The following is an 18,087-nucleotide window of genomic DNA, read 5'->3' as shown; positions in this document are numbered from 1 at the left end:
AGCTCTACGCCACGGTAGAGAAAAATCTCCATCGCAATAGAGAAGCTTCTGCCTAAAAATAAAACTTTCGTTTCTCTTTCAACCCTTTTACACCAAAATACAAGAATCTAACATGCAAATGGATTTCTCTAGTATTAAATAATAACACTTTTCAACCATGTGGATAATCACAATAATTAATCAACCTCAATCATCAATCTCTAAATCATAAATCCTGTACTGATCTTCATAAAACTTGTCGATTATGGTTTAAAATTTCATAACTCAACATCACCCAATGTTCAACCAGATTTGATGAAGGAAATTGATTCAATTCCACATAGCATGCTATAATACATTAAACTTAATTGCATACTAAAACATATTAAACTTAATTGCTCTTTGCGAAGCAAGACTAAACTATAATATACTAGAAATATCTCATGTAAACACTTGGGTGAAAATATAAGTTTCACAAATACGTTTCAAAATTAACAATTTCAACCCAAAATTTCCATCTCTCATGCAAACACTTTCCAAACAATCAAAACCCATTTTTATTAATGCAATTTCATAAGAGCAATGCTATACTTACAACTGAGTCATATAAACAAACAAAAACCATAAATTTTGTGTAATTTTTGTCTTTGTATGACTCATTGTAAGCAAAAAATTATTGATTTCATAATTCAACCATCAATTGTAATAAAACTCATCTTCAATATATCAATTAACAATTAGGGCAAAAATGAACAGTAACACAAAGTATAATTCATTTGATTTCTCACAAAATTAGAAAGCAATTGAGATAAACTTTGCTAAAATAAGAGTTTTAGATTTTTCCCACTCATTAATTTGATGCTCAACCCAATCGGTGTGGAATTTCTCTGGGAATTTCTTCTTCTTGTCCTATTGAAGAAAAAATCGGGGAAAAAGCTTAGAAACTTCAAATTAAAGAAATTGAGAAGCAAAATGAAGAAAAATCTAGATGTATGAGTAACCCAAGGTGAGAATTTATGGTTTTTGCGCCAGTTTTTCTTGGATGAACCCCACCTCCACTTTCCCCTTTTTCTGTTCCTTTTCTTCCTTCTTTCTTCTTTCCTTCTCTCTTTCTTTCTCACTACTCTCAAATTACCCCCATGACCCCTAAATTTTTCATCTATTTCAGTACAATCCAAATTATTAAATAGTATCAACATCCTACACGACCCCTAAATTTTTCATCTATTTCAGTACAATCCAAATTATTAAATAGTTTCAACTAGGACCCATACTTAATTCTTAAAACTTGCAATATACCCCCTTTCACCTGAGGCTCTTATGCTGCGACATTCAAAAATGCATGCCGCCGCATGTGGGCTGCTGGTCAAATTCCTGAAGTTCTTCTTCCCTTTTTCAACAATTGATAGTATTCCATATATATATACCAACCCTTAACACCACCAGCATAAAGAACCTAAAAAGAAAGGCTACGAGGGTTGCAAAAACGCTTAGGTTCTGATGTTAGCCAAAGCATGAAAGAGTTCCTACCAGAGGTTGAGACAATATGCAACATTCACCATTTCAATCTGGTAAGACATATTGGTTATTGTGCTGAAAAATCAAACAAAATTTTGGTTTATGAATACATGTGCAATCGCTCTTTGGATGAATGAATTTTCCACCAAAATGAAGCACAAACTCTCACTTGGGAAACAAGAAAGAAAATCATCATTCAAATAGGCAAAGGTCTGGAGTATTTGCATGACTTCTGCAATCCGAATATCATTCACTTCGACATTAAACCTCATAACATCCTTCTAGACGAGGACTTGAATGTCAAAATTTAAGATTTTGGACTAGCCAAATTGATTGAGAGGGATCGAAGCCATGTTTTGACTGTACCAAAGGGAACTCCGGGATATATGGCTCCTGAGTTGGTTCGGGACACAAATCTCACAGTGTATACTGATATTTATAGCTTTGGAGTTGTGATCCTGGAAATCATTTGCGGAAGGAAAAGTTCTAGCCGGCGTGGTGATTATCTAATCGATACTGTAAAGGTTCAGGCAGAAGAGGATTGACTTTCTGATCTAGTTGATACACAAAGTGCAGATATGCAAAACAAAAAAGAAGAGGCTGTAAAAACGATCCGAATTGCTATTTCATGCTTGCAAAGAAACTGGTATAGAAGGCCTTCTGCCTCAATGTTGGTGAAGGCTATGGAGGGTTTGGCAACTTTGGAACCTGTGACTCATTTTAGTTTTCTAAATTTTGTCAATGTAAAAATACCCCCAGGTCTCGTCCGAGTTATTTTTATTTTGTTACAGCATCAATTCTTTCAAGACCTAGATAATATTTGTGTAGTAGGTAGATACTAGATATTATAATTGATTTAAATTTTTTTACAGGATGTGATAGACCAGTAAACACTTGGATAGCTATTGTGCAACTATATAAATAATCTCAAGTATCTCTTATGTCTTACATATGTTGATCAGAATTAGATAAATGAATCTTGTTATTTGTACACTCGTATAACTATTACTATGGTCCAAAAGGAATATAATAGCGGCTAGCATATGTTGTTATTATACATGGTTCTTATACGTAGGAACTTAAAATTACAACGTACACCATGGAAATAAGGTCTACATCGATTCAGAACCGACGCAAGAAAAGGTGATGAATTGTGTATCGGGACCAGCCTTTCTGACCATGCACTTTGGTGCCAGAAGCTTGTAGGGTTACAATCGGAGGAGACAATGTCCCCCACTTTCTACTCATCCTTCGATGCAAAACCTTTGCACCGATACGAATTCACGCAGCCGTTGAATGACTAGACATACTGACTTTTTTGATATAACAAAATGAAATAACACACATAGAAAACTTTAAGACAAATTTCTTAAACAATTATATAAATCGGTGAGAGATAGTATATATAAGTATAGCATGCCAAAATACAAATATTAGTACAGGTAAATTACGAATATTGGTCCGTTTGATTTGAGCATACATGACACAACGACATAATTAGAAGAATAATATAGAATAGGGCTTCCAATTATAGGAAGATAGATTTATTAACCCAAATTATACTTATAGATATCTGTTCTGGGAGGAAAGGTTGTCTAATTGCCGATTCCGGGACTGGGAACAGACTTCAAAATTCGGTCATCCCTGGCAATGTGCCAGTTAATTAGCCCTTCATTTCTAGCAACTTTGTAACTTTCACCACTGGGAGAAAATGTAGCAGAGCCCTTTTGCAGGGCACTTGGAACTAAACTTTCCACCAGATCAGAAGGAACATTCATTTTCTCCATGCTCAGGACCTTTCTGCTTTCCAAACAAGATGTATAGAATATTGCAACAAGAAGAAAGGTAAGAACAGTTTTGCTCAAGGAAGCCATGTAAAATTTCGGGAGGGGAAATCTGTAGGCAATATTGCTGAAAAGAGAAGATATTTAAGTAATGAGATGATATTGTATTGTGTTCTCTTTTTATTTATACGGGAAGAGAGTGAAAGATTAATAGCGGAATTAGAAAGGAAACTAAAAGAAGTGAATGAACTGAGAGAAAAGAGAGAAAAATTAGTTCAATCTGTTTCTGGAATTCTGTTTCTGAATTTATTAAAAGAGTTAGTTACATATGACTTTATATAGTCTGTTACGATTGTTTATAAAACGCACCGTGTGGTGAGAACTTTTGTTTCTTTACAAAAACAACCCTACTCAACTTCTAATCTTTGTAGAAACAACCCTGCTTCTTATACTTGTATCCAATATCTTCCCGTAAGCCAAAGCTCCTGAACTGACTTTATTACTCTCTCTTGATCAATATCTTCCTGTAAGCCAAAGCTCCTGAACTGACTTTATTACTCTCTCTTGATCAATATCTTCCTTAAGACAAAGCTTCTCAATTGAGGAGTCATGAACATGAGTAGTACCGCATAAAGCACTTTCTAATACTTCTTCAAGCACTTACTGGCACTACAAAAAACTTGCTCTAACTGATACTTCTTCAAACTCCTACTGCATCAGAAACTGTAACTAAGCATTTCATCATAACAAGCTTCAATTTACAATAGCTTATTCAGTAAAAAAAAAAAAAAAAAAAAAAATCTATCTCTCCTCGCTACTGTGAACACTGGTTGGAAGCTCAGATGTGACAGTTAGCTTCTCTCTTAGCATAGCAAACCATGAACAAGAGAGGGCTTTAGTTAGGATATCAGCTATCTGATATTCAGAGGAAACATATTGCACATTTAACAATTTTCTTGTAACTAAGTCCCTAACAAAGTGTACATCAATTTCGATTTGCTTTATTTGGGCATGAAAAACAGGGTTTGAGGATGATGCCCCAGCACTCATGTTATCACACTATATGATTGGAGTGTTGTTTATATGAATGCCAACTTCCTTGAATAAGTTCTGAATCCAGACAAGTTCAGTGGTTGTTTGACTAAGAGATCTATATTCAGCTTCTGTAGAGGATAAGGACACTACCTTTTGTTTTCTAGAGGACCATTGGACCAAGTTACCTCCAAGAAATACGTTGTACCCACTGGTGGATCTTCGATCAGTTTCATCTCTAGAATAATCAGCATCTGAAAATGCCTTTAAAGTAAAGGGCTGTTTCTTGGTAAAGAGAATACCATGCTGCAATGTTCCCTTAACATATCTAAGGATTCGTTTACATACTGTCCAGTGAGCTTCAATGGGTTGCTACAAAAATTTACTAAGCTTGTTTACAGCAAAAGCCAAGTCTGGCCGAGATAGTGTCAGATATTGAAGTCCACCAATGACACTTTTGTACAGTGTAGGTTGATCAAACACCTTACTATCCTCATTTCCAAGTCAAAGACCAGTAGCCATGGGGGTGGAACAAGACTTTGAGTCTGCCATTCCTGCCTTTAAGAGAAGATCATGCACATATTTGGTCTGGGACAATAGTAAACCAGAACCATTTCTCTTTACCTCAAATCCCAGGAAGTATTGCATTGTCCCAAGAGTTTTTAATGCAAATTTACTGTTCAAGTCAGCAACCAAGCTAGATATGAGCTTAGAATCATTCCCTGTTACAAGGATATCATCTACATAGACTAACAAATACATTAACTTGGAATCCTTTTTGTAAAAGAACAAACTCACATCTAAAATAGAATTTTCAAAACCCTAACTGATCAATACAGATTTGATTTATCAAACCAAGCTCTAGGAGCTTGTTTTAGGCCATACAAGGCTTTATGAAGTTTACAAACCTGCTCAGGATGACCCTTAGCTACTGTAGTACCAGAATACCCTTCAGGAGGAAGCATAAAAACTGTTTTAGTTAGCTCCCCGTTCAGGAATGCATTATTAACATCTAACTACTAGATTTCCCAATTTTGATGCACTGCAAAGGATAACACTACTCTGATTGTGGTTGCTTTAACAACTGGAGAAAATGTGTCGAAATAATCTAAACTAGGTGTTTGTTGGAAGCCTTTAGCCACCAACCTAGTTTTATACTTCTGAAGGGTCCCATCAGAGTTTAATTTTGTCCTAAACACCTATTTACATCCTACAACATTCATTCCCTCTTCATAAGGAACAAATTCCCATGTGTTATTGCTCATCAAGGCTTTATATTCAGAGTCCATGGCCTGTTTCCATTCATGACTTAGTAATGCTTCAGTAACTGATTTAGGTTCTGGAAGAATAGGAGTGTAAGTGACTTCAGCTTGATAGGCAATGGAACTAGGATTGGGATAAGTAGCTGATTTTGACCTGGTGATCATGGGATATGTGTTTAGAGATGAAGTAGAGGGCCATGGAAGAACTACTTCTAGGTTAATGCCAGGATGTGTGTTATCTGATTTAAGGGAGGTTGAATCTGAATTCATAACTGGTGTGTCAGACTGATCAGGTTATAATGGTGATATTGGAGCAAAGTTGGATGAAGCAGTAGGTTGAATAGGTTCTGGACAATCAAGAACACGTTAGGATGTTAAAGCAGGTTGGGAATGATATTTAGTAGGAGCAGAGTTGGATGAAGCAGCAGGTTGAATAGGTTCTAGAGAATCAGGAACACGTTGGGGGTGTTAAAGCAAGTTGGGAATGATGTTTAGTAGGAGCAATATTGGAGGAAACAACATGTGGAGTAGATTCTGGACAATCAGGAACACTTTGAGGTAATATCCATGAGCTACCAGAGGTGTTCAAACAAAGTTAAACTGGAGAGGTACACCTATGCAATGTGAGTGAACCAAAATCACTCTTGAAGGGAAAATCTGTCTCATTAAACTTGACTTGCTTTGCAATATACAATCTGCCAGTAGAAGCCAAACATAAATATCCTTTATGGGCAAGGCTGTATCCACGGAGAGCACATTTCTCAGTGTGATAAGAGAGTTTGTGTCTATGATATGGACTTAAGTAAGGATAGCAACTGCAACAAAAAACTCTCAATTCAGTGTACGTAGGTGGGCTGCTGTTTAAACAAAACAGAATATGGTGAGGCATATTCAAGAACTGAGGTGGGTAATCTGTTTATCAGGTATGTGGCTGTGCTAAAGGCTTCCCACCAATATTTTAGTGGCATACCAGCGTGAGCTAGAAGAGATAACCCAAACTCTATAATGGTCCTATGTTTCCTTTCCACTCTCCCATTTTGTTGGTGTAAATGTGGACATGGATGCCTGAATAAAATACCATTCTACTATAAATAACCACTAAATGATCTATATTCACCTCCCCAATCAGTTTGTAGGCTCTTTAGTTTATAACCTAATTGTTTTTCCACAAAGCAATGAAATTGCACAAATGCTCTATAAGCTTCAGATTTAAGTTTCAAAGGATAAATCCAAGTAAACCGGCTAAAATCATCAACAAATATGATATAATACTTGAAGCCTTCCCTAGAGTTGATTGGAGCTAGTCCCCAAAGATCAGAATAAAATAACTCTAAAGGATCCTTGGCTTGAGAGTGAGAAATAGGGAATTGGCATTGTTGCAGCTTACCATACTGACATGCCTCACAAAAGAAACTTTTATTTCTGCTCAAAGAGTGCTTTACATTCAGTTTGTCCAAAATGACATGAAGGGTTCTAACATTGGGATGTCCTAACCTTGCATGCCATAACATACACAAATCTGAATTTGCAGTTTTATTCAGAATAGTAGTAGATTGAACATCATCAGTAGAACACTTATTGACCATAGCTGTGATAGAAGCATGAGAAGTCTCTGAAAACTGATAAGCAGCAGGAAGGTATAAAGCTGAACTCGATGATTGATGAACCAGTGAGCTGACAGACTGTGACAATTCAAGCTGATACAATCCATCCTTGACTGTGCCTTGAAGAAGAACAACTCTACTACACTTATCCTTTACCAAACAATGGTCAAAATGAAACTCCACAATGACATTGTTATCTTTAGTGATTTGAGAGATACTTAGTAAGTTCTTTGCAATATTGGGAACACATAGTACATTCTTAAGATGAATCAATCTAGTTGTGTCATAAGAAGGTACCAACATCATACCTATATGAGTAATAGGGATGGATTCCCCATTCCCAACTTGTACCTCTGAACCTCCTAAGTGAGCAATTTTGAACACCAAGTTGGAACCATTTGCAGTCATGTGATTTGAAGCTCCAAAGTCCATATACCAGGACTGATCTTACAGAATTTGTGGAGAGGCTACTGCTTGATAAGAGGTTGCTGAAGACTGAGGTGCTTCATTGGTAGCTATTTTTGGTGTAAAGCTAACAGAATGATCAGGATTGGTTGAGGTACTAGGATAGTATTTTTGATGTGGTGCAGAAGAGAAATTTGCAAGAGGTGGTGCATTTGATTTAGGCATAAGAGACGTTGAGTAATCATGAAAGTCAGCAAAATTGTTGTGAAAGGTATTGGTAGAGTGTTGTGTGTAGTTTGGGTGTTGTATGTAGTTTGATACAATTAAGGCTTGTGTAGGTTCAATAGTATGTTCAGTAATGACAGTTGGAGAGGGACCTATTGAATTGTACAAATTAGGCTGTATCTGAGGGCTGTAAGAATTGGTAGTAAAACCTTAATACTTCTGTTAAACGGTGGTAACATTGGATGGCAGCATGGCCTGATTTGCCACATACTTAGCATACTAGTCTTGGCTTAAAGTAGCTTCGGCCTCTGCCCCTGCCTCTTATCATGTTATTTTGAAACTGAAAATGTCCAGCAGAGTGTTGTTGTGTGTTTGGTGAGTAACCGGTTCTGCCATAATTTTTCCTTGATAACTATTCTGTCCAAAATCAATACTACTTGCTATAGGATATACTGAACCAGGAGTTGGACCAGAATTTGGAATTTGACACCGAAGCTGTGTGAATATCCATGACCAACAGCTTGAGCATGAAATGGTACAATCATTCTTTGACTAGATGAATTAGTCAGAGGATTTGAGCAGTTGGTGTTTTCTTGTTTGGAAGCAAATAGGGCATAATTTAAATGCTCATGAAAATTTGACAGAACCGAGTGTTGTCTTTCCAGTCTCATTTCATGCTTGTGAAGCATGAATTGAGCTTGTTGAATGGTTGCATTACTACTATGATATGTCAAATTTACCACAATAGCATCGTACTCTAGTCCTAAACCATCCAGTATATACAAAAGCAACTCTTCTTCTCCAATGTTAACACCACTTGCTACTAACTCATCCCTTAATTCCTTCATTTTCAGAACATACTCATTAATGCTTAAAGAGTCCTTTTTTGTAGTCTGTAACATGTCCCTTAAGTGCAGTGTGCTAGCCTTTGAAATTGATTGAAAATGCAACTCTAGAGTGTTCCATATTTCATATGCACTAACACATTTAGCTACATATCTGAACATAGATTCAGAGATTGATGAAAATAGCCAACTAACTAAAAACTGACCTGTTCTTTTCCAGTTAAGATACTTAGGGTTTAGCTTTTTCACTAATTCATCAGAATTAACAAGTTTTTCAAAAAGAAACACAGATGGACAGATGTTCTCACCGGTGATAAAGCTTTCGAGGTCATGAGAAGCTAAAGCTGGAAAAACTTGTGACCGCCAATGATTGTAATTCTTCTCCACAAGTTTTACTGATATTGTGGGAAGTGTAGAGTGAACAATTGAGCTATTTGCGTTTGCATTTCTAGCTAATTCAACTTTAGATTTTGACGGAACATCGAAGAAATCAGGATTCGAAGCCATTGACGCTTGTCTATAGCTCTGATACCATGAAAGATTAATAGCGGAATTGGAAAGGAAATTAAAAGAAGTGAATGAATTGAGAGAAAAGAGAGAAAAATTAGTTCAATCTGTTTCTGGAATTCTGTTTCTGAATTTATTAAAAGAGTTAGTTACAGATGACTTTATATAGTCTGTTACAATTGTATATAGAAGCACCATGTGGTGACAACTTTTGTTTCTTTACAAAAACAACCCTACTCAAGTTCTAATCTTTGCAGAAACAACCCTACTTCTTATACTTGTTTCCAATAGAGAGGCACTAAGGTCAAATTAGTTTGGTTACTGTTAATCACTAGACGTGTGCCATGAAATGCCCTGTGATTGTTGGGTTAGGTAAATTTGGACTCGCTGTGGAACTTTGTTTACTAGTTGTTGTAAGCTTTGTCCCGAGTCTAAACGTGTGAGTTAATATGCTTATTTCTTCAGTAACCCCGGCCCCCTTTACAAGATAATTGGACAAACGTAATGGAATAAACAGAGATATTTATGTAAATAATGTCAATGGGATCACAAATTCTGCTCCACATTATTAGTTTTGGACCTAACTCGCAGGATTTTACTTTTCTATTAGTTATAAACGTTTGAGTGACAAGTTCCAGGTAGTATTTGGAGTTGAGGTGTATCTTTAACCCACTGGATCCACACATCGCAAAAAGCCATTCACAGACTATTTGCAAATTAAAGAAAAGTCTAAGCATAACAAAGGTCATCAGTCGAACTTGTTAGTCTATTCAATGGAAATCAAGAATCAAAGGAGAAAACGGAAAAAGAGACTACAGATTTCATACTGCTAGAATAAAACCTCTAAAGATGGCACAAAGTAAAGGAGTTTATATACAAGCTAAGAAAAGACCATTCTACTCTTAATTATCTATACAAATCTTAATGGGACTAGATAAACTTGCACCAGTTATTCTTTGGTCTGCCAATGGAGATTGTCCACAGAATGCCATTCTTGAATTTACTGCTGATAATGGAGATTTGATATTGAGCGATGTAGATGATTATACATACTTCTAAAGTTACACGCCCTCTCATAGCGATAGTGGTAACTTGAAACTCCTTAATTCTAATAGTCCTTTCATTATCCAACTACACTACAAGAAAAATTTCTTTGGGCATCTAGCAAAATTAGACGTAGAAAGTAAAATTTAGATGCTAAACCATATTTCGCGTCTAAATTTCGTAATCGCTACGTAGTTGCAAAATCGCTGTCGTAGAATGTATGCACATCTAAATTTTTGTTTAGACGCGGAAAGTTTTTTTTTAGTGACTAACAAATTAGTCGCTAATTGCTGGTTAAAATAGTCCCCCTACTTAGACGCTAATTGTTCAAGGGTAATTTGGTTAAAAGATATCGCGACTAATCAATTAGTTGCAAATATACCTTTTAGTGTCTAATAATTTGTGCGAATGCCATAAAAATTGACTCTAAAGGTATAAGGGTAATTTCGTAAAAGGTTTTCGTAACTATTTTATTAGTCGACGAATGTATTTTGGTGACCAAAATTTGATGATTAATTGTAATACTTTTAACGTGAATGTAGAATCCAAAAGGTTTTTACGACTATTTTATTAGTGGTCGAATGTATTTTGGTGACCAAAATTAGTGGTTAATTTAGGGGGTGTTTGTCTAGCTTATAAGCTGGTCAAACTAGTTATAAACTCAACGTAAACTGACTGTTTGTTTTTAACTTTTTTGAGCTTATAAATTGAGCTTATAAGGCCAAAAAAAAAAAAAAAAAAAAAAAAAAAATTTGGGGGAGAGGTACTTTTTTTTTTTTTGGGCTTATAAGTACTTTGTTTATAAGCTAGTTTGATCAAGTATATTACCACATTATTCTTGTTTAATTTTAAAATTCTATAGTATACCCTTATTTAGTGTAGTACTATTTTTAGTCATTTTATAATAAAATGTACTTATAAGTCACATTTTACCAAACACTTCAACTACTTATTAGTCACTTATAAGTACTTTAACCAAACATGTAATTGCTTAAAATTTCAAATACTTATAAGCTAAAATTAGCTTATAAGCACTTGTTGCTTATAATCTAATTTTCATAAGCTCAAACAAACACCCCTTAATCATTTTAGACGCTAAATGTGGAATCTAAAAGGTTTTCGTGACTATTTTATTAGTGAACGAATGTATCTTTTGATAACCAAAATTTAGTGGTTAATTCTAATCATTTTAGACGCTGAATGGATTTATGTGAAATCCAAAAGATTTTCACGACTATTTTATTAGTAGATGAATGTATCTTTTGGTGACCAAAATTTAGTGGTTAATTCTAATCATTTTAGACGCTGAATGGATTTATGTGAAATCCAAAAGGTTTTCACGACTATTTTATTAGTAGATGAATGTATCTTTTGGTGACCAAAATTTAGTGGTTAATTCTAATCATTTTAGACGCTGAATGGATTTATGTGAAATCCAAAAGATTTTCACGACTATTTTATTAGTAGATGAATGTATCTTTTGGTGACCAAAATTTAGTGGTTAATTCTAATCATTTTAGACGCTGAATGGATTTATGTGAAATCCAAAAGGTTTTCACGACTATTTTATTAGTAGATGAATGTATCTTTTGGTGACCAAAATTTAGTGGTTAATTCTAATCATTTTAGACGCTGAATGTGGAAGCAATTATACTAAATTACTTTTTGCTACTAAAACATTAGTTGCAGAATATGTTTTTTTTAGAGCATTTCGTATTGACCTTCAGCGGAATGCAATTATGCTAAATTACTTTTTGCTACTAAAAAATTAGTTGCAGAATGTGTTTTTTTTTTAGAGCATTTCATATCGACCTAGTTTATATATTCAACATCAACAAAATAATTGACATAATATAAAAATCTGATCACTAGCATCATATATATATATATAATCCATACATGGATTTTTATGCATGATGATCAATAAAAATCCAAAATGCACTATCACATGTGCATAACCAAAAAAAAAAAAAGCATGCACCCACATTTTCCCCACTAGTTATCTATCTGTGCATAACTAACAAAAAAATGCCCACCCTATGTACACCATTTAACAGATATATGCAAAAAATCCTAAAAAGATGGTTCTACCCCTATGTCAAAATATCTACTGCCCATACAATAAAAAACTAACCATCAATACTGTTAGCATGTCAAGTGTCACCAGTTGCGGTTTTTGAAATAGCTGTAGCTGATGAGAACGAGTCTTCATCAGTTGGAGATGGCAAAGGCTGTCGAGTTGGAGCTTTATCAGATTTCTCTGGTTCAAGGGCTATAGTTAGCTGCTTCATCATTTCTAACAGGACAAATTGTTGTTGTTCAAGGCTTTTTATTTTCTCTTTTTGTTGATCAAATAAGATGAGCTGCTCCTCCAACTATTTAATCTTATTTTCTTGCTGTTGCACAATGCACCTTAACTCTACTTCTACTGAAGTGGAATGATGCTCAGTCTATGAAAGTGCAAAATTTTGGTTAAATCCGGAAGCTTTATCCAGAACTTCCTCACATATTTCAGCTTCTGTTTTTTCACTTTCCCCTACTTGTGTTTCTTCTCACAGCTCTTATCATTTTTTCCTACCATCAATTCAATGCATAATCAATAAATCAACCAAGAAACTAAATAGCAACATAAAAGAAAGACTACTCAAAGTTCACAGAATATACTGCAGCACCAAACAAAAATAAAATTGATGGAGTAGAAAAGCAAGCATCTCACAGATTATCAATCTAAACTTCAAGCATGCCAATGATCAAACTAAGAATGAGATGGAATGCAAGGGTAAAAAATTAAGAATGGAAAGAAACATGACAGGCCATAACTTAATTTACATAACAAAAGGCAGTATATTCAATTGTAACACTACAAATGCCAAAAATTCTATATATTCCAAAGTGCGAATAGAATAACCTTATCAGGATTGGAAGCCCAATCCTTCAAGTATGACAGAAGCTTCAGAGCATCTGCAAATGGTAACGCCTGAACAGAAAATAAATATCAAACTTTCAATTAGAAATTGATCAACAGTAAAAATGATAAATGGATTACCTCAACAATCCAAGAACTACTGTAAAAACTATTTTTACTCACCCAATGAGAAAATATGTGAATTTTTTACATGCCTGACAAAAACTTTTTTGACTTTTAGAAGCAAAGGTCCAATTTTTCTTCCTCTTCTTTTTCTCCTTTGTCTGATTAGCAATGGTTTCTGAACCCACATAGTATGAGACTATTATAGATGCACTGGATTTCTTACTAGTTTATTTATTTATTCCAAGTGAGCCAAAAACTAGCATCTTTGAGGTAGAGAGGGAAAAAAAAAATATACCAAACTCCAACAAAATAAGAATTTAATTGTGGTGACAGTGATGAGATATAAGCTAAATACAACATTTTGATAAGCACCCTAACTTGGCAACTTACATATGCAGAGCAGTTAATCTAGAGCTTCAGTTGAAACATGGGAAATGCAGACCCAAGATATTAAATAAGCTGATAATAAAACTAACCTACAAAAGGTTACTAGTCAACTACATGAATGCTAATTGTAAATAATTTAGCACAATGAAATTGATAACATTTGGTTCCCCTATTTATATTGCTTTCTTTCTATCCAGAGAACATAATACTATGTGCGATGGCAAGAAAATGAATGAAGCGCTATTGCTTACCAGCAAGGTCTGCTCCAGATCATTAGTGTTAACATTTGAGAGTGTACGGAGAACATAATCTGAGGGAGAGAGCCCAAGCATTCTTATATCTGGTTGAAACTCAGCAACATTTCCCCTGGTTTTCTCTTCCTGAAAATCACAAAAATAAAGTATCAAATGCAATAAAAATGTTATAAGTTACTGTTAAAGTCAGCCCATATTTTATTATAGCAACTGTATTTTGAATACGAGATTGGCATCACACTGCCCACTTCCATACACTTCATCTGCATTATATATATATATGCTCTGATCTTTCTAGAAAGTGTTGAGTTCTAAATAGAGACATATCATTGAATCTTATACCCTTTTGACTCAAGGTCCTAGATTATCACAAAACTGATACCAATTTTTGGAACTTGAAAAAGTAAAAAATGTGATACAGACAGGACAACAAAGTAGGCAGAAAGCAAAAACTTATGGGTAAGACCGCGTAAAAAAGAAATAAGAAGAAGACTGGATAAGGTTTCTTAAAACTACAAACTTAACAAAAAGCACTAGTAATTGTAGATTAACATAGAGAATTTAAAGCAAAAATTGTGAGCATTTGATCCTAATGATTAACATATTTATGGAAAACAATGCTTTTTTAAGAGCAATAACACGGACATTCAGACTTAAAATTTGTCTTAAAAAAACAAGATAAAACTAATTATTTGACTGTGCAACCGAGGGAAACTACTCATGAACTCCTATCTTACCTCTCTTCATTATGAGAGAGGGAGTTTCATCAAAGAGGGCAAAAAGCAGTACAGTGCACAGTAACTCTTTCTTCTTTGATAAGTGTTGTAGTGGTTCTCTCATAAGGGAACATTAGTATACCTCAAAAGACTTAGGAGAAAATAGTGCAAGCACAGATCAGATCAGGATGTGCTATGGTTGCTAGATAAAAGGAATGTTACTATACCTCATGTTGAGCAATACGATCCAATTCTTCTTCTACTACGTCTAGAGCTTCAATAATCAAATCAGTTGCTGTAAGGGTTTCTTGAGTTTTCTTCCCAGCTAAGGCCACTGCTCCCTCTTCTGGGAGTTCTTCCTTGGGTGCATACCTGTTTTCTATTGCATTGTCAAGGTCGGACTCAAACATTTCCTCCAGCCTCTTTTCTTTCTCTTCCTGCATTTTCAGGACTCCACTCAGGCAAAAATTATGGAAAAAATAGAAAAGCCAAAGCTTAACATGATTACAATCAGGAGAAAGGAACAATAGCATAACTTTCTCAATACCACATTATCACTGTAATACTCAGAGACAAGAAAGTACCTCAATGAAAAATGGCTCTTCTGTACGATCCCAACGACGTATAGATCGGTCATGAGATCCTGTGACAATAAAATCAGCACGGCTGCTGATCGCAAGACACCAAACATCAGGATGATGTCCTTCTAGAGTTAAAAGCAACTCAAACTTATCAGCATCCTAGTATTTGACAAGGCGATCTTTCCCAACACTAAACATGTAATGGGTATTGCGCACAAATTGCATCGCCATGACACAGACACAGCCACAGAAATAGGTTGTTTAAACAAATTTACTCCAGGTTCTACTATGGCACTATTCAAATTCAATATACTAGAACCTAATCTCATTATTCATTTATATAAATGCATCACCTATCAGCATGAGCAAAACTGGATTTATGACAGTCACCAAAATCCAACCCCCAAATCTTCAAATTTTTGTCTACAGTGCCAGTCACAATCAGATCTCCATCTAATGAAATATCCATGCGTAGGACAGGCAACTTATGACCATATAAGGAAATGAAAAATTTGAGTGAATCCATAAAAAAACACCTAAAAGAAAAATGAACGTATATGCATCAGCAACGCAACATGTTTATGGTAACAAGAGAAAAATGGAGTCATAATGAGAAGATACTCTTAACGACAAACATAAAGATAGGAAGATTATTACAATGAAACAACCTAATTCATATTTACAAGTCCTGTATGAGAAAAGACTTATGTTAGACAGAAGAAGCTATGGAAAACACAATATTTTTTTTTTTAAAGATTCAAACCAAAAAATTATAAATTAGATATTCTTACTATAATCCCACATATTGAAAGCAATACACAAGTCAAACCAAAGAAACAACTAAAGTAAAAATTCAAATTGGGCAGTATTAAAGAAAACAATAAACCTTCACTGTGCAGTCCAAAAGTGCAGTAGCAATATACTTAGCATCAGGACTAACATCAATATCTAGAACATCATCATTCATCTTTGTAGTCCTTAGATTTGACAACAAGAGAGGCTTAGAGTCCTGTGAACCAACATAATCAATTTAGCATTCTAACATATCATATACTAAAAATGCTAGAATCTCGAATCTCTATCATATTACAAGCAAATGTTTCAGGCGTGAGCTGCTTTGATTTATCTGCAGATATTATAGAAGTGCGAAAAAAAAAAGGATAAACAAAAAACGAAAAACAAGCCACCTGGGCAATTTGGGTTGGGTTTTAGGAATCCATTCAAGTTTTAACAGGTTGGATTACATTTTAGTGAACCTAACATAATATCTGCAGATTGGATGAATGAAGGAAGCCAAGAAGATCAATTGAAAGATGAAGATGCGTGAAGAAGAGATGACGTGAGGTTCTGCGTTTGGGAAATTCGGGCAAACGTGATTAAGATGAAGACGCGTCCAGAAGAGAAGTGCTAGGTAAGGTTATGCGTTTGGGAAATTTGGGGAAATAGGTAGGGATTTGCGTGGAGAAGAGATTGGGGATTTGAGGGAAGGCTTGCTTTATATAGGTTAGGGTTTTATGTAAATAACTTTAAAAAGTAAGGCTTTTAATTAGTTGTTTAATTTTTAAATATAATTATATTTTACAAACAAATCAATTTGTAACTAAATATTTAGTTAGAAAAGAATTAGCGATAGTTGCCTGGCGGGAACTAATAATTTGGGGGGAACATGAATTTTTCAACTTAAATTGACAACTAAACCGAATTTTGTTGCTGTATATAATTTTTTGCAACTATTGTTAATATGAACACAAACATTTGTTGCTAAAAATACCTTGGGGCCCTTGTAATTATTATCCAAATATGGAATGTTTTGGTAATTTTATTTTTCTATAACTAATCACAACAGTTATTGATAAATTCCTAATTATTCGCAACTAATTTAGCTACTAAGTGGTAGTTGCAAAAAATTGTTTTTTGTAACCAATGATGAAGATGCAAAATATAATATTTTAGATGTAAATTGTCAAATTATGGAGGGTAAAATCGCCTGCTAAAAATTGAAACTAAATTTATTAGTCATTAAAGCAATCTGTTCTGCGACTAACAAAATAGTCGTAGAACATTAATTTTAGACGTCAAAAGTTGAAACATGTGAACCCCGAAATTTTAATCATCTTTGCTCGACTAATGACAATTTACCTGGTAAATGAAGCCTTTCTGCAACTAATTCTGGTTAGTTGCTAAAAAATTGATTGCAGAATGTAGGTTTTTTTGTAGTGCTAACACATGCATCCCAAGTCAGCCCTTGAATATTAACGAAAACTTGATTTTTATCATTGAATCTCTTAATATATAGTTATTGACCATTTCACCATCAAATAGATTCAATGATCATTCTGATGCTAGACAATACATCCTAGAAATGGTGTTTAAAATAATGTCACATAATGGCCCTAAAGTAAAATAATAGCTAGGCGCATATAGCAGCTAGCGTATATTATTCTATTATTAGAAAGTACATGAACATTTTGAATGCTAGATATCAATGATGCACATACATATATGTGCTCACAACATAGCATTCTCACTGACTGGACTCAGTTTCATTTTTCAACAGAACAACATCAAATAACACTGACATAGAACATTAAGAATAAGCTTATTCAACGATTATATTATATAGGTAATGAAGTTGAGAGGAAATCATGGCTTATGGCCAATTCCAGGACTTGGAACTGATGAATCCAGAATTTCGTCATCCTGGGAAATGTCCATTTAATCAACCTCTCGTCTGTAGCCAATTTATAATCAAATTTTCCACCAGGAGGTGTTTTAGTGCCCTTATCAAAGGCACTTGAAACCAAATTGTCCTCCAGGGTAGGGACCTTTATTTTCTCCAAGCTCAAGACCCTTCTTGCTCCCAAAGAAGGTATATAGAAGATAGTAATCACAAGAGCGAAGATAAGTGCGGTT

General features: G+C 34.7%; 1 protein-coding gene across 7 annotated transcripts; it reads right to left on the bottom strand.

The window, feature by feature from the left end:
- Window positions 1-12,152: 12,152 nt before the first annotated feature.
- LOC116124347 (WD repeat-containing protein 3 homolog) lies at window positions 12,153-16,627 on the bottom strand. Of its 7 annotated transcripts, none has more exons than XM_031410081.1 (7): window positions 16,265-16,627; window positions 16,061-16,183; window positions 15,178-15,299; window positions 14,821-15,049; window positions 13,875-14,003; window positions 13,114-13,182; window positions 12,153-12,779 (listed from the first exon to the last, which is right to left on the bottom strand). In XM_031410081.1, the coding sequence occupies exons 2-7, from the start codon at window positions 16,139-16,141 to the stop codon at window positions 12,732-12,734; spliced, it is 678 nt and encodes a 225-aa protein (XP_031265941.1). In that variant the 5' UTR covers window positions 16,142-16,183; window positions 16,265-16,627; the 3' UTR covers window positions 12,153-12,731. The 7 variants fall into 7 exon arrangements, with proteins under 7 accessions (XP_031265941.1, XP_031265936.1, XP_031265956.1 ...); XM_031410076.1 differs by having other exon boundaries at window positions 12,154-12,779; window positions 16,362-16,627; XM_031410096.1 differs by lacking the exon at window positions 16,265-16,627 and adding an exon at window positions 15,528-15,710 and having other exon boundaries at window positions 12,155-12,779; window positions 15,178-15,259; window positions 16,061-16,155.
- Window positions 16,628-18,087: the final 1,460 nt, after the last annotated feature.

Source organism: Pistacia vera, unplaced genomic scaffold, assembly GCF_008641045.1.
Source record: "Pistacia vera cultivar Batoury unplaced genomic scaffold, PisVer_v2 Contig1036, whole genome shotgun sequence".
Classification (NCBI taxonomy): domain Eukaryota; kingdom Viridiplantae; phylum Streptophyta; class Magnoliopsida; order Sapindales; family Anacardiaceae; genus Pistacia; species Pistacia vera.
This window is presented reverse-complemented; position numbering and strand designations above follow the sequence as displayed.

What these genes read in the sequence shown, in the direction of transcription:
- LOC116124347 (XM_031410070.1), bottom strand. Translation starts at nt 15,700, where the DNA reads ATGGATTCACTCAAATTTTTCATTTCCTTATATGGTCATAAGTTGCCT. An exon ending in AAGAGCCATTTTTCATTGAG is followed by an intron (nt 15,031 to 15,177) that starts GTACTTTCTTGT and finishes CTGAAAATGCAG; the next exon opens with GAAGAGAAAGAAAAGAGGCT. An exon ending in ATCTGGAGCAGACCTTGCTG is followed by an intron (nt 13,183 to 13,874) that starts GTAAGCAATAGC and finishes TTTTCTGTTCAG; the next exon opens with GCGTTACCATTTGCAGATGC.